The 25,572-nt window shown below is 40.1% G+C and overlaps 1 protein-coding gene across 2 annotated transcripts in view; it reads left to right on the forward strand.

The window, feature by feature from the left end:
• Positions 1 to 2,777: 2,777 nt before the first annotated feature.
• UBL3 (ubiquitin like 3) overlaps positions 2,778 to 25,572 on the forward strand; it is a 47,624-nt gene continuing 24,829 nt past the window's right edge. The window contains exons 1-2 of one of the 2 annotated variants that reach the window (XM_043891829.1): positions 15,836 to 15,839; positions 22,089 to 22,099. Coding sequence is in view for 1 of the 2 variants with exons in the window: in XM_043891828.1 (XP_043747763.1) it covers positions 3,813 to 3,854 (42 nt within the window). In the remaining variant the exon portion in view is untranslated. Of the gene's footprint in view, positions 3,855 to 15,835; positions 15,840 to 22,088; positions 22,100 to 25,572 lie in introns of those variants that run through there. The other variant, XM_043891828.1, reaches the window with a different exon arrangement.

Raw genomic sequence — 25,572 nt, forward strand, 5'->3', positions numbered from 1 at the left:
GGAAGGGGAATGGGAGGTTGTTCATTGATTTGGAGTTTCAGTCTCACAAGATGAAAGAGTTCTGTGGATGGATGGTAGTGAGTGTAGTACAACAAAGGGAATGTTAATACCACTGAATTGTGTGCCCCAAAAAGGTTAAGATGGTAAATTTTATATTATGTATATTTAACTGTAATTTTAAAAATAAAAAATAAATTCATCCACATAAAGTGTGAAATTCAATGGTTTATGGTGTATCTACTCTAGAATTATGCAGCCATTGCCATAATCTAATTTTAGAATATTTCCATCACACTCGGCTCCACCCCACCCCACCTCCAAAAAAAAAAAAAACCCTTATACATGTGAGCAGTCACTTGGGAGAGATATTTTTAACAGATCATGGGTGTCATGTGTTATTCTTCCGGAACTTGACTTCATAGACTCTTAGAAGCGACTTAGAGACTTTTAGTCCAATCTCTGCAGATGAAGAAATTGAGGCTCAGAGAAGCAAAGCATCTTGGCAAAGGTCACACAGCAAATTCATTGGCAGAGGCAAGGCTTCTGATTTCCCATGGAGTTGCTTTTCCCAATAAAAAAATGCTGTGTCATTCACTTTCTTTAGATTGTTGCTGACAGTGGATTGAAGGTATCAAAAAGATGCTACCCTTTTCTATTGTGGACACAGGGGTTCTTTCTCCAGCCTCTCATCTTACCCACCTGAACCGGGAAGTACAGAGTAGACAGGAGAGTGCAAAAATCTGTGGTGGTGTCCGGTCATGCTTCCTTATGCCTTAACACTATTAGGGAAGAGCTATAATGAATTTTATGGAGAATAATGTCGCAGCCTCTCTTAGAAGAATGATTAGCAACACAGCCAGGTGCGAGGACTTTACTTTTGAAAGATGTGGCGTTTTGCTGTGGCAGCAAACAGAGCACCATGTGTCAGAGATGCCAAGGTTTTGGGCTGGCGGCGGAGGTCATTACCTCTCTTATCATTGTATGATTATTGGGAAAGAGCAGAGGAAGTGGGTTGAGGCTTCTATACATCCTGCTGTCTTCTCCTTCTTGTCTTTCTACTTTCAGACTTAGCAGAGCCTTGGCCAGGGCAGCAGCTGGATGAAAGTTGGGATTTGGAGTGGGGTGGGGGACGAACTTGGTGAGCTCCTTGAAGCACCTTTGGCAGTCCTTATTTTCTAGAGGGCTGGTGGAGAGGGCGCTGAGGTTGCTACATGTGGGGAATGAGGCCAGGGAGACTCACACAGCTACAGACTTAGACATATCTAGATCAGGTCCTGAAATCTACTCCAGGCAAGGTTTGGGTCTCTTTTGTCTTCTGCCCTTTGGTCTTTCTGGGAATTTGACATACCCTCCTCCTTCCTGGTTACCACCCTAACTCACCCCAGGATGATGTACACCCCCGGGAGTGTTTGGAATTTCTCCAGCCAGGCTATTCAAGAGGTAGGTACTCTAAACTTCCTGAGGGTTTCCATCATGATAGACACACCTGACTGAAGAGATTGCTGGGAGAATGACACAGGCTCCTAGCCAATGGAGGACACTGCCTAGGTTAGTCATCTATTAAACTTCCGGTGCCTCGCTGAGGGCCTGGAGGGTTTGCTGAATGAATAAGTAGTAACATTTCACATCAAACGATGCATATTATTTACAAAGTGATTTATTTCCCATGCATGGACTCATCCTCACAACTGCCCCTACTTGACCCCTGGAAGGTAGGCAAGACTGTTTCACAGATGAGGTCACAGAGCTGGAGGTTGGAGAGGTGGCTTTCAGATACTTAAGTCTGTTGGCATTTTTATACAGGTATCTTATTGAGATGGCCTTTCCTAAAACACTCAGAGAACTAAGAGAGATATGAGTCAGATAGACGTTTGCGGTCTCTGCATTTCGTTCCTAAATCTAGGGTAGACATATTCTTCATCTAAGTCTCTCACTGATGGTATTATTTTCTGTTGTTTGCTAATCACTGCAGGTGTATAAGTTTTCAAAAACATTCTGAGTTAAGTGGGATTTCAGGGCTAGCCTGGTAAACTCGTGTCACCCCATGTGGTTTGGCATGGGTAGCTGTTTCCTGATAGAGATTTTGCATCATACACTATTGTATCTAACACAGTTTTTTGTTCACACACTATTGTCTTGAATGTAGTTTTGGGTAATTTCAATTAACTGGATTGTAGTTTTATGGCCCTGGGTCGTCAAGAAACACATGTTCAAACATTCTCCCTGCTTAATGATATCCTTACTCTTGCTGAACTTCTAGGACCTTATTGGAAATCAATGATTGCTTCTGATCCTCCAAATGTATTGTTGAGGAGAGACCTAGATGAAATCACTATATGAAATGCTTTGAGATTGCAGGATGTGGAGAGCACGCTGTCGTTAAAATGAATGATTCTGCTTGGAGGTAAACCATGTTTTAAGTCTGCGAGTATATTGTGCATGAGGGAATTTCTCTGTGCAGAATCATTTCCCCCCCAGTAATTCGCAGGATCACAGCCCTCCTGGCAGCAGGTATCTCCCTAAACTCCTGGGCAGTCGCCGGGCTAGAGCGAGCTTTCCTCTCCTAGCGACTGTTGCTAGGAGGGGCGTGGCCTCGGAGTCCGGCTAGAACGCGTTTGGTGTCCCGCTCCCCACCCCACCCCCACCGCGTAGACTACATTTCCCGTGATGCTCCAGGTGGTCTCCGTAGTGACGCACTCGGTGTTCGCGGAAAGGGGGGTGGTGGGGAGAAGGAGGGCGGGGGCGGTGGTTGCGAGGAAGGTAGGGGGGAGGGGGCGCCGTGCTCTCCGCGGGCCCCCGGCTCGCGCTCCAGCAGCTGCCGCCGCCGCCGCCATGTTGGCTTGAGGGGTGATGACAGGAGGCGGCTGCGGCGTCGGGGACTGAAAAGTGGAGGAGGAGGAGGCAGAGGGACGGAGTTCTGAGAGGAGAAGGTTCCCGGGCTGAGGAGAGGAAGGACCCGGCCTCTTCCGGGGTCCGGCCGAAGTCGGCGTCGCAGGGAACTCGCGAGGCCGGGGAGGGGAGCGGAAGGCGGAGACGGTGGGGGGGAGGCGCAGGCGGAGGAGGCGGGAGAGGAGCGCTGGGAAGCCGGAGACGATGCGCCCCGAGCCCCGCGGCTGCCCGGAGGCGCCCGCGGCCTGAGCCCCGACGGGCCGTGGGGGTCTCGCTCCTGGCGGGCCCAGCGCCCCGCGCTCCCCCCCACCCCCAACCCCCCGCTCGCCGCCCCGGGCTCTCCGGCCCGGGCTCGCGCTTCGGCTGCCAACGAGTTAAATGCCCTTGAGCGCGGGTTTCCGCGGCCCCGGCCGCGCGAGTTGAGAGCCGTTTGCCCGCGCCGGTCGCCGGGGACACGTCCATGTGTAGCCACATAAGTTCTCTGTGTGCCGCGGCGCCCGGGTATCCTCCTCCCGCTTCATGAGGACTCGACTCGGGAGCGGGTGTGAATCACGGCGGGGCTGGGAAAGGAGGAAGGCGATTTAACCCCCTCCCACCCCGCTCCATGTCCGTGTGTCACTCGGCTCGGTCCACCTGGCGCGGCCGGTCCTGGCGCTGCTGCTGCCGCTGCTGCTGACTTCAGAGACCCGGGAGTTGCTCCGCTCCGGCCACAGCTCTGCCGGCGATTGTTCCTCTGCGCCCGGCCAGGCCGGCACTTCGGCTCGGAAAGAACTTACTGTTTTATTTAAAAAAATTATTTTTGGCGAGCACATCTCGAACTAATTAAGATCTTGAAGATTGATTTCTGTTAGCTCGAAGACTTCTCTTTTTTTTAATTTGTTGTCTTAAAAATTTTTTTTTTCTTTGCGTAAACATCTGGGTATATGTCAAACGGCAAGATGTCCAGTAATGTCCCGGCGGATATGGTAAGTGAAGGATTAAGAGTTAACGACAGCCTTTGATTTAATTGTGGTTTCTAATCTCGTTTAATCAGAAAGGATGCAGGCGTAGGGTGAAGGTTTGCGGGGTGGGGGTGGGGAAGCCACGGTGCTGGGAGATTGTGGAAGAAGTTGGAGGGTCTGGTGTCGCTCTCGTTGAAAGCGCTGCTTTTAATACGGATCTTCTCACTTGGTTGCGTTTTCTAAATGGTTAAAGACAATGGAGAAGTTGGGAACATGTAGCAAGGTGCCTTGAAGTGGAGAAAAATCTCTTCCGCTTTGCTAGAAGCCTCTGAATACTTGTGTCTGAAAGCTTCTGAAAACGACAGAGCTGAGGCCGGGTGTCCCTGCTGGATACAGAGGTTGGCAGGAAATCGGGGATCTTGCCCTGTGACACTGGTCATGGATGCAGTAGGTGCAAGCTGGGTATTTCCAAGAAGTGGGGACGTCTTATCTCTTAGAAACTCGGCCAGGATTTGCTGTGAGCTTTTTCGAAACGTTTGGGAGAACAAGTACGGCGACAGAAATAGACGTTTTGGAATGTTCACAAATCCAGGCTGACTGTATTTTGGTACTTTTAATGAATATTCCAGGACTTTTAGTACCAAATACTTAGTAGTATGACATCACTGGGCTTTTAAAGGCTAATAAAACACATTATTGATTGAACCTTGATCCTGGAATGTTAAGAACTGGAAACCAAAGTACTCTTGTTTACTGACGCTTTTCTTTTTGTTCATGAAGAAGGTTAAGCTTATGAGACTGTTGATTAACAGGAACCGTGTAGGCTTACAGCGCTGGGAAGGTGGGTTTGTGTGAGGTGAAATTACTGTTTGCTGTTCTGGGGACAAACGTAATGCAATTAACAGGGAGGAGAATAATCTCCTTTATGAAAGAATTGAAGTGAACATAGTTATGCTCATATATACGAAGTTAACATTTGAGCATTTGTATATTTCAGTGAAAAAACAAAATTGAACTTTGCTGAGGATTAAATTTTAAAATGTCAGATGTTTCAGTTAGAATGAACCCCATTTACGGGCTGTAAAATTAAATGGCTCTAAATGGCATATTTTGACCTTGGTTTAAAGACATTTTGCTTGTGTTTGATTTCCCTTTCAGTGCACTGTTTAAATGCAAAGGAACCACAATATTCTGTCTCCTGGGTGGCCACAGAGCAGCCCAACACTCTCCTTCCTGAGTCTTCAAACTCGAGCACTGTCCTTTTAGTTTTCCTTTCCCTTACACACCGGAGCATAGTCTCCTGCCGGCTTAAGGCTAGCCAGACTGGATTTCCTTCACCCTGTTGGTGAAGTTGCCTAGATAGGTCTCTGGATGGAGCAGGAAAACCCTCTTTCCCCGATGGATACTCTGTGGGCTCATACCCTCCAGCAAAGACTTGCTCTCTGGCTAAAACCTCCGTCTTATATCATCATGCACACTGTGCGATATGATCACCTTACGTACTATATGTCTGTCACAGAAGTTGTCGTGCAATAGATCTGTGAGATTAAAACAGTGCAACAACTTCCTTTATTTAGGCCCAGTGACGAGAAGGAGCTGAATGTGCGTAGCTTCACTCGCAAATTGGGGTGATTTGGAGAATACTGTTTCCAAGTCAGAGAGGAGGTTTGGAAGCTAGTGTTAGGATCGGGGTGCTGGGAAGGGATGGCAAGGTTGTATTAATAGCTGTAGTTATCAAATACAACTGTTTCTGTTCTGGACTGTATTTTAAGGCCTTGATGATTCTGTGGTGCTTTGAGATCCCTTGATTAAAGGTGATAGGCAAGGGCAAAGCAGTATTATGTAATAAACATATAATTCCTTGGTGATGCCGTTTCAGAATGTGTCTAAGGTACAGCTCAGATTAGATGATTCTGAATAATTTTTATGTTTCATTTTCTAGCCATACAACTCGCTGGAGGCCTTCAGGATTTTTTTCCAGCATTAAAACCTTTTAAACCGTCATTTGCTATTACTCATTTTGCATTTTTGTTTAAGAAGTGTCTTCCTTTTATATGTACCTAGAATTACAGCTTTTTGAAATATAACATGATAAATACCGGTTAGAGGTCGTGGACTCAATACTTCGTGTTTGTTAAAGTTTTCATTATCAATAATTGACAATCTGCACTTACATTCTGACTTAAAGTGAGGAAAATGCCACCGCTCTTGAAAAGCATCAGCCTTCTCAGCCCCACCTCTCCACAGTCTGATACTTCCCTTGAAGCATAACTCTAAATTGATTGGGATGCATATTCTTGCAAGTATGAATACATATATTTGCTAGATGCAGTAAGCATTTTAAGTTTCTCCTTGGTGACAGTGTGTGCTATTTAGAAACAAATGTTACGCTTTTTCACCTGTTAATGGTGCTTGTCAACTGTATAGGAAAATCCTATTTCGGAGAAGAGGTGGGGCAGTGAAATTATAATAAACCCTGTCATGGTTTCAATAGAGATAGTTCATTCTTGAGTTCTAATAATTGCTAAAGCAGTTGATGTTTTTGGTAAAGTCTCCTGATAGCAATTATTGTGACTCACTTTTTAAAATCGATTCTTTTTTAGCATGACTTTTATTTTGTACATATAACCAATATTTAAAATTTACTTTTAAACATTCAGTATATTTTTTTGTGTACCATAAGGGGTCTCTTTTTCTTAGAATCCAAATTTAGCAAGTCTGTCTTTTAGGGGAGGGTACGAATGGTAGGTACCCCTAGTGAATGGATTTGCTATATTCTTTACAAAAAATAATTTGCAGTTGATACTTTTTCAATTAACATTCTGTAAAGATGTTCTATAAATGGTATAAATGTATTTACTTAAAATGTTGGCTTTTTCTTTGCTAAAGGTGATTGAGTTTGAATTGAGATTTACTGACATTTCAGTGTAATAACTAATTTGTGAGAAAAATCTGAAAATATCCTGAACCGAGTGTCATTAGAAAACATTGTATTTAAGTGATTCATTTTCCCTCTCAGCCCAAATCATAGCTCATGATGCGGCTGTATTCATTGTTTATACTTGTAGCATGAATTATGTTAATGATTTAGGCTTTCTGAAAGAAAGTGTTTAGTCTTTCTATCAGTAATAAAGCCTAAGACTGGTTAGATAAGCTGGTAATTTCGTTTTCTGGATTTGGAAAGTTTTCAAGATGTAAAATAATATATTTATAAAATTATTATATAAAAATTGGAACTACTGTTTGGAACTATATGATATCTATAAAATTGAAAACCCTATGTAAGAGAGACATTGACAGTGTGAGAATAATGGCAAAGCAGTTTTGGTTATTTGAAGCATTCTAAGTGATAAAGAATCCTGTACCTTTTTAAGCTATGAATGTAAAATTGTAGCACATGTAACCATGTTTAGTCTGGGATTAAGTGAGCTAATGATAATTTGATTTTTTTCTGTGCTTAATGAATATTTTTATTGTAATGTCATATCTTTTCCATTTGTGAAAGAAATATTGGAGCCCTCTAGTGGACAGGAAATTATTCAAATGGATTTCTTTTCAAAGTGAAGTTTTATCACTTTTCTAAGTTAAATGACAGATATAGAGTATACCAGGGGGAAAATGTCATGCTCGAAAAAGGTATATCTCTTATGGTATATTTCTTTAAATTGTTTTACTTGAATGTGTCTTAAATTTGGTATCTTGAATTAGACATTTTTATTGAGAAAACAAATAGCACTTTATTTCCCTCCATTTTGAATGGCTTTTCCTTTCCAGCTCTGAATCCTACTCCAGCTCATCTCCCTCTCTTGTGAAACTGGCTTTTAGTCCATTCTAGTCCACAGTGATCTTTCCTTCCTGTGAACCATTTTCTGTCTATTTCATATTCTTACATGATGTCAAATTTACATGAATATATGTCTTGTATTTATTATAGCTACCGTAATTTCTAAAACATTTAAAAACTGTTGAGTGATTTTCTTGACTCATAAGGCATTACTCTTTCTGTTATTTATGGGGAACATAAATATTGTCCCGTACTACTACTACTACTAATAATGGTGTTAAGCATGAAGTCTGTGATGTCTGATACTACTTTAAATATGAAAAATGTATTTTTAGTGTAGTTTGGAAGTTATTTTAAATTAGTGGATAAAATACTGATGGCTTTACTAGTTTTCATAACATGAAAGAGTAAATAGGTTTTAGGAGACTGAACTTCAACATGCTCTTTAAGAATTCCTCTCTTTCTGGAGGGGGAAAATTGAAAGTGACTAGAATTCATGGTAACTGGAGACCCTGGGTAATAAATTATTCTGAATCAGTAAATTTTTTGGATACATGATCATTATTTTGGGGAATATCCCAGTCTATTTTGGATTTCTGTCCTGTTTGCTTACATGTAATATGCAGCACATAATTTAACTTACTTTTGGTGACTTCGAGCCATCATTTGAATAATATTGATTCAGTTCAATGAAGTTCATTGACTGTTTCTCTATAATGTACTGTCATTATTCTATAAACTACAGCATCTTAGCTCAGCATCTGATACAGCTTTTGAAGCTTTGTGCCCCTTCACTACTAGTAATTGGCAAAGTAAGATGAGGCAAGTCAATTGCGATTTGAGAATAAAAATATTAGAACTTCTAGTTTATTTTGTGCTCCAAAAAGAAAGAGAAATTGAACTTTTTTTTTTATTAATACATAGATTGGGTCTAAAAAACCTCCAGGCTTCTCTAGGTCCACATTCTAATGAACATTTTCCTGAGGGACAGTATGAGAATTTTGTAATGTGGAGACAGCAAGACTATGAGTTTCTCATAGTTTTTGCAGTTTTTTTATGATAGTCTTTTATATAGGTTCTTTAAAAATTATTTATGTTTGGCTGTGCTGGGTCTTTGTTGCGGCTCAGGCTTTTCTCTAGTTGCAGTGAGCAGGGGCTTCTTGTTGGCTTTTCTAGTTGCAGAGCATGGGCCCTAGGGTTCATGGGCTTCAGTAATTGCGGCTTCCGGGCTCTAGAGCACAGGTTTAATAGTTGTGGCTCATGGGCTTAGTTACCTTGTGACATGTGGGTTCTTCCTGGACCAGGGATGAAACCAACGTCTGCTGCATTGGCAAGCGGATTCTTTACCACTGAGCCACCAGGGAAGCCCTAGGTACTTTTTAAGAGAATCTATGATACTTTGAATGGAGATGGGGAGCAGAGGTTCACTGTCAAAGTACCACAGAGAGTTGTAGAACTCAAAACTGAACAACACATTTTTATTTTACTTAAGATGAATATCTTAGATGCTGATCAAAAAATAGTCATACTCAGTAACAGTGGTCTTAATGTTAAGAGTAATAGTGTTTTTAGTGGTTGCATGATGAAAACAATGTTTAAGATAGTTAATTAAAATTAAAACAAAATTTTAATCTTTTAATTTTGTTTTAGTGTGTTTTATAATTTGCATAAAATGTATGGTTTATAAATGAATATATTATATATATTGACATTGTATGCTGAAGTATTTTATGGTTGGGATGTTCAGTCAAACTTTATAAGCTGTAAGATGACTTCAGATTTCTAAGTATTTTGAGTTCTGTTTGATATAGTGTTCCCGTCTCCTGCCTTGTTGAGTATTTTTCTGTGGTCAGTATGCCTAACTGTCCCTCTCTGACTTCATAGTTGCTGATTCTAATTTGCTGTGGGTGTAGAAATCAGATTTTCAAAGTTTATTAGGACAAAGTGTTAAAAAGGAGTAAACGACGTCCAAGTGGGATTTTCAGGCATTCTTATTGGAAAGTGCATAGTCTTTTATTTCATGGACTTGGTCATGTCTGTTTTGGCTGTTAAGAGTTCTGTTTACTTGAGGGGCTTATTTCCTGACTGAGTTTTGGAGAGATGTAGATTTTTGCAGGGATGAACTCCATAGATAATTTTAAAAATAAATTTACACAGGTAGCTTTATTTTGAGCTCAGAGGGGAGAGATGCTAATATTTGTTGTGTCCTAACTGTTTCCCAGGCAGATGCTTGGCATTTGACAGGATAACATTTAGTTTCATCCTCTCAGTGACCCTGGAGAAATAGGTTGGTAAGTAAAAAAAGAGGCCGCTGTTGCCCCCCTGGTGAAGAGCACCAGGAATACATCTGTAGTGGGACAAGTCGAATTTACTGACTTGCTGCAGCCACGCAGTCACAGAAGAGGGTATCGCAGAGGTTCTCAGTGGGGTTTGCCTCATGATGCTGATGAGGGAGCCGGGGGAGAGGAGACTAGCACAGGGTAGAATGCTGCAGACAGAGTGGAAGTGGGTTGGTAGTTGGATCTTTCAGCTGTCTTTGTTTAGGAGGCAGGAAAAAGGAAGCGGGCTGACGGAGCTCGTCAGTCATTGTGGAGCTGTAGTGCGGCCCTGGGAGAGTTTATTACCTGTTGGTCTTCTACCGGCCTTGTCTGTCTGTCACAGAGTGGTTGTCAGCAGAGCTATTTTTACTTTCTCTCAGCCTAGGTTCAGAGAGGGTAAGGATCTTCTTTGGAATCACATAGTTAGGAAAATACAGAGCGAGGGTAGGAATTTGGGTTTCATGGCAATAGTGATAAACACCCCATGCTTTTCCCCTGTGTACCTGAGCAGACAGTGCTAACCCCTCAGGCCCTCTGTTCAGCAGAGTACCTGGATCTCCTCCCAACACCTTGCTCCAGGTATCTTTGCAGAATGCTGTGTAACCTATGGGTTGGAGTGATTGTAATGCAGGTGGGTTTTTCCCTGGTGACTCAGATGGTAAAGAGTCTGCCTGCAATGCAGGAGACCCAGGTTCAATCCCTGGTTTGGGAAGATCCTCTGGAGAAGGAAATGGCAACCCACTTCAGTGTTCTTGCCTGGAAAATTCCATGGACAGAGGAGGCTGGTGAGCTAAAGTCCGTGGGATCGAAAAGAGTAGGACACGACTCAGCAGCGAGTAACACGCTTTTCTTACTCACTGCTTAAATTCAAGGGAATTTTCTTTAAACTTGTTGGAGCTTTGAGTCCTCTTGTATATATATTATACAATAGAATTTTTTTCCTATAAACTTACACTTTGAATTCAAAGACTGCTGCTGCTGCTGCTGCTAAGTCACTTCAGTCGTGTCCGACTCTGTGCGACCCCATAGATGGAAGCCCACCGGGCTCCCCCATCCCTGGGATTCTCCAGGCAAGAACACTGGAGTGGTTGCATTATATATGTGACAGACACATAGGTTGATTTAGTGCTTTCAGGGTGTTTTGTTTTTGTCTTCCTACTAATATCTGCTTATGTATGATGCAGATTCTCTGTTGATTGATTACAGCCTAGCAGCATTTTTTTTATGGTCTAAATAAAATATATACATGGGCAGTCTTCTATAACTAGGTTTTGAAAAGAAAATGTTCTTTCTGTTGAGGAAAATTATCTTAAGTTAGGCATTATATCGTATTTATGAACATAAATCAACATGGCAATTCATTATGTCTAGACAAAATGCTCTGTCAAGACAGATGTTTGATTTTGTTTACTCTTATAAAGTTAGTGTTTTTGCCATAGAAATGTTCCTGCTTTATTCATTTAGTCATATATCATTAACAACTATCCATACAAATAAGTATAGAACCATGTTATAATTTTGAACTGATTCTGAGTGACGTACAAAAATTGTTTCGCTATTCCATATTCATAAAGCATTTAAAAGTTATTAAAAACAATGTTGTAATGCCTATCTTAGAGTATGTCTCTGTGCCTTGTCTGATTACTTTCTTAGGATAAAATTCTTAGGAATGTAGCGGCTGTATGTTTAGATATGTGCTAACAACTGGGGTGAGGTAGGGATACACATCTCACTAATTTTGAAGCATCCTTGATTTTCTGGATAAACCTAACTTTTTCATTATGAATTATCTTCTTAATATGCTACAATATATTTCATTTACATTGTTTTCAGTTTTGTTCATGAAAAAGATTGACTAGTGATTTTTAATTTCTTGTAAAGTCTTTGACACATTTAGCTATCAGGGTTATTCTGACTTCGTAAAATGACCTGAGAAATGTTTATTTTCTGAGTTTGTGAAAATTGATTTTATTGCATCCATAAATGTTTGGAGGAGTTCACTGGTGAAGGAATTTGGAGTTTTCGTTGGGGAGGGGGGTGGAGATTATTGATTCTGTTTCTTCAATTCATGTAGGACTATACATGTTTTCTATTACTTTTTTGTCAATTTGACAAGTTTTGCTTTTCAAGGTGTTTATCTATTTTCTAAATTTTCCAATGTGGCTTAAGTTTTGTTTTTTTTTTTTTTTTTTTTTTTTTTACAATATCTCTTTATTATCTTTTTGATGTTTGTAGTATTTGTAATGAAATGTGCTTTTAAAATCTGATTGTTGGTAATTTGTGCTGCTTCTTGCTCTATTGACTTTCACAGAGTCAATTTTCAGATTTCTTGTCTTGCAGGTCTTCTATTAATAACTAGTTTTGTTTGCCTGGAAGTGTGTTTATTTACCTTCATCTTTAAAGGGTCTCTTCCTTTAGCACCTTTAAGTTATTTTATAATTTCTGGCTCCCACTGTTTTTATTAAGTCAACTTGTGGTCTTACTATTTTTCCTTTGAAGTTAATGTGTTTTCTGTTTAACTTCTGTTGAACTTAATGTGTTTAGGCTATTTTCAAGATTTTATCTTTGTCTTTGGTTTTTAGCAGTTTTACTAACTATGTGCTTGTCCATAGCTATTATTGTATTCTTTATGCGTGGAATTTGTAGAGCATTTTGAGTCTATGGCTTGCTATTTTTGTCATTTTGTGAATTTTCTAAGCTGGAATTCTTTTTTAAATTTATTTTTTATTGAAATATAGTTGAATTAAAATGTGTTAATTACTGCTTTGTAGCAGAATGACTCAGTTATATTGATACATGTATATGCATTCTTTTTCATATTTTCCATTATGCTTTATCACAGAATATTGAATGTAATTCCCTATGCTATACAGTAGGAACTTGTTGTTTGTCCTTTCTATATATACCACTTTTCATCTGCTGATCTCTAACTCCTGATCCAAGCCTCTCCCACCCCTTTCCCCTTGACAACCGCTAGTCTAGTCTATGTGCTTGATTCTGTTTCTGTTTCATAGATGGGTTCATTTGTGGCATATCTTAGATTCCATATACTAATGGTATTAATACGGTATTTATCTTTCTCTTTCTGACTTCCTTCACTTAGTGTGAAAATCTCTAGTTGCATCCATGTTGCTGCAAATGGCATTATTTTGTTCTTTTTTGTGGCCCAATAGTATTCAATTGTATATATGTACCATATCTTCTTTATCCATTCATTTGTTGATCGACATTTCGGTTGTTTCCATGTCTTGGCTATTGTGAAAAGTGCTGCTGTGAACATTCTGTTCACTTCAGTTCCATTGCTCAGTCCTGTCCGACTCTTTGCGACCCCATGGACTGCAGCACACCAGGCCTCCCTGGCCATCACCAACTCCTGGAGTTTACTCAAACTCATGTCCACTGAGTCGGTGATGCCATCCAACCATCTCATCCTTTGTCATCCCCTTCTCCTCCCACCTTCAACCTTTCCCAGCATCAGGGTCTTTTCAAATGAGTCAGTTCTTCACATCAGGTGGCCAGAGTCTCAGCTTCAGAATCAGTCCTTCCAATGAATATTCTGGACTGATTTCCTTTAGGATGGACTGATTGGATTGTATGGTAATTTTATTTTTAGCTTTTTGAGAGACTTCAATAGTGTTTTCCACAGTGACTACACCAGCTTACACTCCCACCAGTTTACACTCCCACCCACAGTGTAGGAGGGTTCCTTTTTCTCCACACCCTCTCTGTAAGCTAGGGTTCTTCAAGTACTGTTTCTATTCAGTTCTTTCTTTCTGGGACTACAAATGCATGTGTGGTGGGTCATTTCAGTTTTCATTCTTTTTTCCCCCTCTGTGTATCTATTTCGATGTTTTTGCTGAACTGTCTTCAAGTTCACTTATCTTCTCTGTCCAGTATCCAGTTATACCCAATTATTAAGTTCTTAATTTCAGTTTTTGTATTTTCAGTCCTAAAACTTATACAGATTCAAATTCTCACGTTTTACCTATTTTTCTTGAGTATGTAAACATTGTTGCAGTGTTTCTGTCTGATAACTGTGATACTATCCCCATCATCCATGAGTCCATTTCTGTTGTCTAGCTTTTGATCATTTGATCCTTTTTCCCAATATGCCTGGTAATGTTTTAATAACATTGTGATGAAACATTATAGTGGGTCTGAATGATGTTATCTTTCTTCAGATAAAAAATACTAATATTCTCTGGCAGGTAGTTAGGTAAACATTGATCACTTTGATTCATTAGTGATTAATAAGAAATAAGCCTGAATTCAGGGTGATCAGGAAATTCAGATAGCCTTCTAACACATAGCTCTTCTGAGGTCTCATTTAAAAGTTTAAAGTGTTTACCAAGATTCTTCTTCCTTGGCAAGCCCTGAATTTTAAATATGATGAGGCTGATAAAAGCTCTGCTTAGCTTTTTTATCTTCTGCAACATCTTTTTGAGGAGCTTTTCTGCATTTCAGTCCATGTTGTTTATGATTCAGCACATTCCTGGAGGGCAAACACTGAGCAGGATGTTGGGCTCGTTCTTTGCTGCTGCTGCTGCTAAGTCGCTTCAGTCGTGTCCGACTCTGTGCGACCCCATAGACAGCAGCCCACTGGGCTCCCCCGTCCCTGGGATTCTCAAGGCAAGAACACTGGAGTGGGTTGCCATTTCCTTCGCAGTTCCTTTTTATCTGGGATCCTCAATCCTGGCTCCTCTGGTGTAGCACAAAAGTCCAGTTTCTGCCTTCCCATCCCAGCGGGACTGCCACAAGCTCCCGGCTCCTGTTCTGCCTGGCCTGGATGCCCTGTACTGGTAACTGGCAGATGCCTCAAGGGGAAAACAGGGGCCATCCGTGTGTGTCCCTTCTCTCGGCATGTGATGTCCTGGCTCTCTCGGTGGTTTTCTGTGTGCATTCAGATAGCTCAGTTTGTTTGTTTGGTATCTTATGTCACTTTTGTAGTTGCTTTCAGTGAGGACTTTGGTCTGATATTGCTCTTCCTCATGGCTTGACCTAATTGCCCTTTGTGTGCGTTAGTTCCCCTGCCTCCCTTTTGGCTCTAAGATTACCAAGTTTTTTTTTTTCCCTCTCTCTCTTCTATCCTGATAGTAGCTATGAGTAGCTAAAATTAATTCAGTACTTAACTGTGTTACTTACCATGGCACCATCAGCCAGGCAGTTGCTTAAGTCAGACATCTAGGAGTCATCTCTGATCTCTCCCTTTCCCTCATCCCCCAAATTCAATCCATCTCAAACTGCATCTGGAATCCATCAACTCCTGTTCTCCATGCCACCACCGCATTGCAAGTACCATTGCTCTTTCCTGGACACAGCATTAGTCTTGGAGCTAATTATTCTGCTTCTGTTTACGTTCCCCTGTGATGCATTTTCCAGAAATAGCGTAAGTGATTTTTGTGAGACGTAAATTGGATCATCTTTCCTTCTGGAAAAAAAAAAAAAAAATGGAAAACTTCAGCAGCTTTCCATTGAGGAATAAATTCCCATAGAATAAAATCACAGATCCTTAAAGTGGCCCTTCAGAGTCCTGCATCATCTGGCTCTTGCCTGTCTCTATAATCTTATCTCCTTTGACTTCCTATGCTTCAGTTATCCTGGGTCCTCTCAGACAGGTCACAGTCTCTTTCCCACACCTGGGCTGAGCCTGAAATCCTCCTCAGTGTCCTTCTGTACCCTACATCTGTGGGCAGTGCTGTCTTGCTTCCTGTCCTCAGAGGTACTCTTTCTGTTCACATCTAAAATTGAATTCCCTCATCTCTCCATTTCTGACTCAGAACCCCATGGGCTCCCTCTGTGGCACTTGTCACACTTAGTAATTCATTAGTTTGTCTTTAGATTTGTTTTAATTGTCAACAATTCTGTTAGGGTAGGTATATCTCTTTCATTGGCCACTGTGGCCAGTAAGTATGATGCCTTTTATATAGTAGGTTTTTCATAAGTATTTGTGGGCTTAAGAAGTAATTATATTGTAGGCACTGTGCTAAGCTAATGACTTGAAACAGACTTAATCCTAAAAAAAAAAAAAAAAAAAAAAACCTCTCAGAACAAGCTTACCAGGTAGGTAGGTGCTCGTGTTAGCTGCATTTTACTGATGAGGAAGGTGAGAATTAATGATATTTTGTCACTTTCCCGAAGCCAGCCAGCTAGGTGGGCCCGTTTTGTGTTCTTGGATATTTTTGCATTTCTAACTTTTCACCATTTTAATGTTATATCATCTTCATTATATCTCAAAGCTAATGACTGTGATTATACTTATATTCTGGTATTTCAACTTTAGCTTCTTGCATTTGCTTAACATTTTAAAATAACCAAAATTTCAGAAAGGAAATTAGAAATTTGTAATGGAAGCTGAAGAAATATTAATAAGATTTAAATACTTGAAGTGGTGGATTTGCAGTGTAGCTACCAAGTATTATGAGTGGTTTTTCAAGCCATAAAATCTCTCTCATTATTTGTGATGAAATAGAAAGCCTGTGTTACTATTAAATGCATATATTTGATATATATAAAAACATATATTTGAAGAAAATGGTCTTTGAGCCTTTTGTACTTAAAGGACTATTACATAGATTTTTACCTTTAGCACTCAATGTAATCGATACAATTTCCATGTTAGCTATCACTGTACTTCCATGCTTACTTGTCTATGGGTAATAATCCTGCTCTGTTTCTTTCTTTTCGTTCTTTAGTTAATCAGTATGTATTTGTTGAGCATGTGCTTATGCCAGGCACATTTTTAGGCTCTGGTGTACAGCAGTGAGTGAGGGAGATAGACATTAAACACAATAAATAAGTAAAATACATAGTATGTGAGGTGGTGGTATTTTTTTCTCCAGGGAAGAATAAGGGAGAGGGTTTGGAGAGTGTTGAGGGAGAGTTGCTGTGTTGCCCAGTTTTACATAGGGTGATCAGGGGAGACCGTTGGGAAGGGGTCTGAGGGCATTGCGGGCCATCCAGTGTCTTGGGGGATCACATGCCAGGCAGTAGGATATGTCCTTGTTTGATTTCCTTGTTCCTTTTCAGTTTCTTTCACTGTCAGTCCTTCCCTTAAATTTTTGTGTTTCTCATGGTTTTTGTTCCCTGCCCTTCTGTGTCATCTGCGTGATGACACTAATTCCTCACTAATTGTGCAGCAAACATTTGTCGCCTGCCGGTGTGCCAGATAGACCCTGTCGGTAGTCGGAGCCAGTTAGTTTTCTCTGATGTCAGCACACACACACAGTGTCTTTTGAATGAATTTCCTGTTCTTTATCTCCACTGCATTCAGCCATGTTTTCATCCAGATATCATCCCCCTTTATCCACCCCCCCCCACTTCTGTTTATCTGCCTTTCACCCTTTCCCCAGGTTTGTCTTTTGAAAACACAGATCTCATTACAGAGATCTCGTTGTTTAGCTCTTCTACCTAATTATGGTTGGCCAGTCCACGCCCAGCTCTTTAGGTGGTGGCATTAAAGCTCTTGGCATCTGGGCTCCGATCCAGCCTCATCTGCTACAGTTGCCCGCTGTGTGTGCCCTGTGGGGGGCTATAATGAACTCTCTGCTGGCCCACAGACCCTCAGTCAACATTCCTGCTTCTCTCATCCTTGCTTAGCCTACCCTTTCTGCCTTGGGGCACCTCCCCCCTCCCTTCTTGCTTTATTTGCACTGAAGACTTGTGCTTCGTGGCAGTGTTAATTCCTTGGTAATGCCTTAACTACTTGGTCAGGAGCTTGGTCATTCTAAGTATAGCACATGCTAGGAGGTCCAAACCAAAGGGACAGTGGAGGCACAGCTGTTGCCCTGGAAAGGACCAAGGGGAAAAAGAGTGGCAGCACGGCCTTCTCCTTCCAGGGCTGCCAGCAAGTTGAAGCACCAAGTCCAGAGGGACAGAGCTAACACACTTCCTGTTCAGGTTTCAGCATCTCTGGTTCCAGTGAGCCCACAGTTGCTAGGTAATGATGAGTCTCAGCGTTACCTGTTGTACCATCATAACAGCCAAGGAACAAGGTCCGGTCCACAGGAAACTAAGGTGAAAGGATTGCAGTTCCAGCTGATTAGTCTGGAGTTCCAAGAGCTGAGCTTCTCAGTCAGTCCTTCTCTCATCCACATTATTACCTCTACTCAGGCTATGGTTTTTCCAGTGGTCATGTATGGATGTGAGAGTTGGACTGTGAAGAAAGCTGAGCGCCGAAAAATTGATGCTTTTGGATTGTGGTGTTGGAGAAGACTCTTGAGAGTCCCTTGGACTGCAAGGAGATCCAGCCAGTCCATCCTGAAGGAAATAAAGTCCTGGGTGTTCATTGGAAGGACTGATGCTGAAGCTGAAACTCCAATACTTTGGCCACCTCATGCGAAGGGTTGACTCATTGGAAAAGGCCCTGATGCTGGGAGGGATTGGGGGCAGGAGGAGAAGGGGGCGACAGAGGATGAGATGGCTGGATGGCATCACCAACTCGATGGGCATGAGTTTGAGTAAACTCCGGGAGTTGGTGATGGACAGGGAGGCCTGGCGTGCTGCGGTTCATGGGGTTGCAAAGAGTCGGACACGACTGAGCGACTGAACTGAACTGAACTGAGCACTTGTCAGTATTTTTGTTTGTCCACTAGACAGACTGTGTACTCTCTGAGGGCAGAGAGAAGCTTTATCTTCCTCATCTCTCTATACCCCTGTTCCTATATAATAGGAACTATTATAATAGCACCGCGCCTGTTGTATAGAGAATGCCAGGTGAGTGTTGAGCCAGCGCTGCAGCTTTGTCCAGTGGGACATTCTGCAGTGATCGTAATATTCTGTATTTGTGCTGTCCTGTAGAGTAGCCACTGGCTGCACGTGGCTGTTGAGCACTTGGAAAGTGGTGTGTGACTGAAGAACGGAATTTTAAATTTTATTTAATGAATTTAAATATGAATAGTTACAGGTGGTATTGGACAGTGTGGTTATATAGTTTACATAACTATCTCTCTCAAGTGCAGTTATATAGTTTACATAATTATTTCTCTCACTGGACCAAAGAGCTCTCTAAATTTTTTTTGGCTTGTATTTCAGATGGTCCCAAACTGCTCAGCTTTTGGTTTTACTTTTTGTAATTTTTGTTCTCTCACTGTCAGCATTTTTTGCTACTGTCATTGTGTACACTGTCATCACCTTTCTTTTAACTTTTTGGATTTTAGTCTACATGACATAGAAAGACATGTAATCAAGCTAATGGAGTTCTTTTAGAAAGAGCAAATGGTATAGGGGCCTGGAAGTCATCTTTGGCCTTTCCTAATGTGAAATAAGAATTAAGTAAGAATGTGGAATAGCCCTCAGAAAAGAAGAGAGAAGGCTAAAAATATAAATTAATGTGGGCATTAAATTGAAGAAAAAATACCTAAATGACATTAGATGAATTCACTAAGAGATGAGAGAGCAGCCCAAAAGTATATAGTGCCTCTAGTTAGAGGTAGCATAATTTTTTAAATGAGAAAAGGAACGAAGTTATGGTGAAAAATTGTTTTTTAAAGTTTGACTCTGAGGAAAGCCATCCAAGGAAAAACCTAAGCAAGAGTAGCAGTGGGCAACAGCAGAGATTGCAGGGGCGATTGGATAAGGACCAATTAAAGTTCATTTTGTGTAATTTGGTGAAGGTTGCATGGATTTTAACTCATTGTCAGATATTTTACTGTAGTCAAAACATTGTTTTCATTATAATTCATAGAGTTTTCTTCCATATTGAAGTGTTAGAAAAATTCAGCATGTCCACTTTTTTTTGAAGTCACTGCAGTTTTTCAGTTTCTGTGTCCATATCTACCTTTTCTTAACCTTCTCTGTCAAAATATTTTGCTTTGCTATTATATATAATCTGGACAAGCGTTAATAATACTTGCTTTCTGCTCTGAAGTTGATCCTTTTTAATCCTGCCCAGGTGAGTCTCTCTGTTACCTGGTGGGAGGGTTGTTGGTTCAGTAGCAGCCACTGAGTTTGTGCTTTGATGCAGGGTTTACTAAGAGGTGTTCCGTGTTTAACTCTTCACACCCAGAGAAAGACAGGTTTACTAAGAGACTGAGACATCTAGCCTCTTGGTGGTTCTGTCAGATTCCCAGCTGGCCGAGGAAGCAGGCAGACAGCTCTTAGACTTCCCAGAGCCCTGCCTGCCTCACTCCTGTGGGATTTTGGACAGGCTGCCAATGAAGACAGAAAACTGGGAAAACATTCTCCCTAAATATCTATATTCTAAAGTGGAGATGGGCTCATTCTTAGGTTGTTTATACTACAGAGTGCAGATGTAAGCTTATTATTATTTTTTTATTTTTATGAGTCATATCTGAAATCTCAAGTAGAACCACTAGCTGTACACTGAAGTCTTCCTGGAATAGTTCAAGTGGCCATCTCAGTCTACTATGAAATCCCCGCACACATATACATACACCACGTCTTCTTTATCCATTCTTCTGGTGATAGACTTGCAGGTCATTTCTGTGTCTTGGCTATTGTGAATAGTGCTGCTGGGAACACTGGAGTGTACATTTTTGCTTTTTAAAATGCAGTCGTCATCTTTGGGGATTCTGTGGAGTCTAATATGGAGCACCAATGACTAGAAATACTTTGCTAATTTTAATTCAGTAGTTCCCCTAAAGTGAAAGCAAAACAAAAATTCACTTAAATCAGAGTACTTTATTTCAGTAGAGTCAAAGAAGGAGGAGTTTGAGTTTATTGAATAATATTTGAGATTTGTAGGAATGCTTAATATCTTTCTGATCTTACAAAAGATCTCAACTGTCTTTTTTTTTTTTTTTTTTTAAAGCTTTTCCCTTCTCCAGCTAGTACTTTGTTTTATCCTGTTTCTAGGTTTGGAAGTATATACATAAAGATAATAACATCTATATATATGTTTATGATTTTTTTTTTAAATCCTTATACTTTAAAACCTTATACTTTTAATTTTATTTACTCTCCAGTCATCTGTCAAAAATAAGTAAAAATGAGTCTCTAACTGTACTTTACAAATTTTAAAGTACAAATAACTGTACTTCACAAAATGTACACTTTTTTTTTTTTGCTCTTCAGAAATCACATTTGTGTAAGGTTATTGACTTACTGAGTTAGGGCTCTGCTAGCTTATAAGCTATTTTATCTGCCACATGTATTCTACCGAGGTAGTGTATTCCAGTGATGGTATTAATTATATCAAAATTAAGAACATCAACACTATTTCTCAACAGTCCTAAAGGAGATCAGATTTCTAGATCTTCTAATTTAAGTAATTTAATAAGACTGTAGAGGACCAGTTGCAATCACCTGGCAACTATTTATAAAATACTCTTAATTTCATTTAAATTCCTTGAGAGGCACTGTTAATGATTCTATTTGGGGGATTTATGTGCAGTAAATTCATAACATGTATTTGTTTACAAAATCAGTATACAATACTAATATAAACTGGAAGTTTGAAGAGTTTTTATTATGGCCTTGTATTAGAGAAATACAGAGCAACTAAAAGTTTTTTTATTGGCGTACTAAACTTTGCTAACTGTGGAATACATATTCAATGAATAAAAGATACACAATAGAAAATGGTAGAAAATTCAACCAAAGAAATTAGCATGATCTTTTTGGAAAGGATTGACTCTCCAAGTTCAAGGTAAAATTTAATATCTGCAAAGCAATAATAACACCATCTCTTACTTAAGAGTTTTAAAGTTAGACTTTGGAGAAGGAATTGGTAACCCACTCCAGTATTCTCTCCTGGGAAATCCCATGGACAGAGGGACCTGGCAGGCTACAGTCAATGGAGTCGCAAAGAGTCGGACATGACTGAGCAACTAAACAGCAAAGTTAGACCTACCAAGAAACTGGCAGAATAGCTTCCTAAGCAATTTGTTTGGTTACCCAAGAACCATGACTACTGTGAAATGACATAGTATAGTTATAAATAATAAACACAAGTTCAGTCCTGATTTGTGTTACAGTTTTGTACCTCAGAGGTATTTTATTTTTCTCTGATGAACTTAGTGTAATAAATCAGATACTTCAAGTAATAGGTTTTTAAAAAACGCACAAGTAACATCAGATGTATTGGAACATTGCTTAGATTTCAGTCTTATTAACACAGTCCTTTTGGAACCTAGGTTGATTAGCCGCCTTGTGTAGTTTTTGTTGTTTTCAATGTAAATAGTTTATCCTAGTATTCAGTGTCCAGGCGGGCCCTATCCCAGGTGCTTCACACACATTCATTCAGTAGGATTTCCCTACAGTGCTATGAGCTAGGAATTATTAGCCCCATTTTACAAATAAGGAGACTGAAACATGAGAAATTAAGCAATATCTTGGTGACAGGTGGAACCAGGATTCAGATCCAGGTATTCTCTTTTCAGAGCCTATGCTATGAGTGTAACATCTCTGGAATTCTGGGAAAAGTGAAAGTGCAAGTTGCTCAGTCATGTCCGACTCTTTGCAACCCCATGGACTATACAATCCATGGAATTCTCCAGGTCAGAATACTGGAGTGGGTAACCTTTCCCTTCTCCAGGGGGTCTTCCCAACCCAGGGATCAAACCCAGCTCTCCTGCATTGCAGGTGGATTCTTTACCAGCTGAACCACAAGGGAAGCCCAAGAATACTGGAGTGGGTAGCCTATCCCTTCAGTGGATCTTCCCGACCCAGGAATCGAACTGGGGTCTCCTGCATTGCAGGTGGATTCTTTACCAACTGAGCTATCAGGGAATTCTGGGAAGGTATACTGTATTCTTCAGTACTACTGTGTGTATTAAAAATGAGCCAGTTCATTTTGTGGACACACAAAAAAGGCAGCATTTATTTAACAAATGAATAGCAAGCCAGGTAAAGGGTCATCTTTAATGTCTTTATTACACAGTTGAGTTTATTGTTTATATCATGGTTGTGACCTAGCATGTTGATTTGAACGGTGTCCATATCTGATTCCTTAAGTTGAAAGAACAAAGAGTGGAAGATAACTCAAGGAAAAAACAACTTGAATTTAATCTTTTTAAATTTCTAATACCATTTCAGATATAGGAACCATGAATGTAAAATAAACTAAGACTGCAAGGAATCTGGGAGTAGTCTGAACCTAGAATTCATTCTCTCTTAGTATAAAAAAGTCTTTGAGGACCTCTCAGGTTCTGCTTATCTCCAGTACATCTTTTCTGCAGGGTTGCTAACACACTACTCACTATCTTCATTAGAGAAGCTTCTTTCCAGAAAAGAAAATACTGTAAGTTAGGAGGAATTGTTTGGCGTATCCAAACAACATAAATCATTCTGTTAAGCTTTGTAGAATCTTCCACATTTCTAAGTGATTGACATTTTATCCTCGCAGTTGTCTGTAGAAAAACGAGTGGGGAAAAGGGATTATTACCCTTGATTTATTCCCTGTGATGGAGATCTCCACTCCTTTAGTCAACCTTTAACATTAGTGAGTGTTGTTCATTAATTCTTTGTGGGAGTGTGGTCCTTGGATATCTTTCTAGATTGGTTCTCTCCAAATTGCTAATCAGATTCTCTTCTAACTTTCCTCTCCCTCTCTTTTTTTTAAATGGTGTCTTTTCTAGTGACAGGGCTTCCCTGATAGCTCAGCTGGTAGAGAATCCACCTGCAATGCAGGAGACCCCGGTTCAGTTTCTGGATCCGGAAGATCCACTGCAGAAGGGATAGGCTACTCACTCCAGTAATCTTGGGCTTCCTTAGTGGCTCAGATGGTAAAGAATCTGCCTGCAATGCGGAAGACCTGGGTTTGATCCCTGGGTTGGGAAGATCCCCTGGAGAAAGGAACAGCTACCCACTCCAGTCTTTTGACCTGAATAATTCCATGGACAGAGGAGCCTGGCAGGCTACAGTCCAAGGGGTCCCAAAGAGTTGGACATGACTAAACACCTTTCGCTTTCAAACACTACAGTTATCTTTCTGGTGGAAAGAAGAGCACATTTTGTTTTATTTTGAAAAACTGCTCAGAAGAAAGAAATTTACATAATTTGCAATGCCCTACTAGTTTCATTAATTCATTATTATAAGTAAACTGATTATCTGGGATGGATTGGACAAAGTATATAGCTGCTTTATTAAGTATTCTGTCTGAATAGGTAGGTTAACTTTTCCAGATTTGTAACAGTTCTGTTATAACATCCTTCTTAGTTCATGGATTTGGTGGAATATTTTATTCCCTGGTGGCTGCATTCCTTGTAAACTCTATAACTGTTATGCCAAGACTTCTGATATAGATGCAACAAAACACCTTATTTAGTCTTTGACTTCCATCTTATGCTATGATAGTTTCTCATTTTCTGTCGCAGAGTTAAATGACCAGCTTTACAGTTTGACTCAACTTCTTTAGCTTACAACATTAAGAGTCCCTTAGGTGGGATTTTGTAAATACTTATTTTAAGTTTTATGAAAAATTGCAGACAGAAGTGGAGAGATAAGTATAATAAACCCCCATGTATCCACATTCCAGTTTCAACAATAATTAACTCATGGTCAGTTATGTTTACTTGCTCTTCCTGGATGATTTTGAAACAGATCATATTACATATGACATTTGATATGTATGAATGAAATATACATGATAATGACTTTTTAAAACAACCACAATAATCATTACGGCTTCAAAATTAGCAATAATTACCTAACATTATCAGCCTTACAGATACAAAGCATATAAAGACAAGTATTCATGCCAGTTTTTAGTAGTTTTGAACTGAAGGTACTGAAAAATTTAATGTTTCAAAGGCTGTTTAATATTAAAGTGGTTTTTTTTGTCTTATGAACATTGAGACCTGAAGAAGGCATAGTGTAGCAACTTTCTTTTCTAATCCTGCTGTAGACAATATTCTTAGCATTCTCATCTTTTCTCTTACCTCTAAAAAGAAGTAGAAAATGTTCTCACTTTGCTGTCAGTATATACAAACTTAAACATTGACCACAGATTTTGAGCATAATTGCACTTATTCAGATTATATGAAGTAAGAATGTTTTCGATAAGTAACAATCTATCTTTGAAATCTAAAAAAATTGCCTAAAGATGTAAAAATAGTTCTTGGACAGAGAAATATATTTCAGGTGATTAATTGGCGTTAATGTGGGAAATTATTAGGTTGCTATCTTCCTTTTTTATTGCAAAGAAAAGGAAGAAAATTGTGCTTGTACCTCTGGTCAGTGACCTAAACAGTTTGTTCTCTTTTTCCTTTGCTCTGTAATAGGTTAGTAGTTATTTAAATAATTGATGTTAAGTGTCTCTGAATTCCTGTGGTTCACAGATACTATTAACCTTCTCTTCCTGACTGAAGAGGATGTATAGGATAGAATCTTTTTTCCTTTGTCTAAATTTAGAGTTCATCATGAATTAGAAAGTTTGTGAGTGTATCTGAACTGGAGGTAAAGTATGGCTATTTTCTTATTTTTTAGCTTTGTTTTGCTGCTGCCGCCTTTTTTTCCCCCCACTCTATGCAGTTCAGGGTGAATGGAGAGCTAAAAATAAACATTTGCAAACAGTTCAAGCTAGAAGTTATTTTTCTATAATCCTTGAGCTGAATAAAAGCAGAAGTTTAAAAACTTCTCTGAATTCGAGTTTCACTGGCATCCCTGGCTTACAGAGAAGGCATTTGGTTGCCATTCACCCAGCTACCTGCTCTTGTCTCAAAACCCTGACCTAGTTCTAGAT

The sequence above is a fragment of the Cervus elaphus genome, chromosome 30 (genome assembly GCF_910594005.1).
Source record: "Cervus elaphus chromosome 30, mCerEla1.1, whole genome shotgun sequence".
Taxonomy (NCBI): domain Eukaryota; kingdom Metazoa; phylum Chordata; class Mammalia; order Artiodactyla; family Cervidae; genus Cervus; species Cervus elaphus.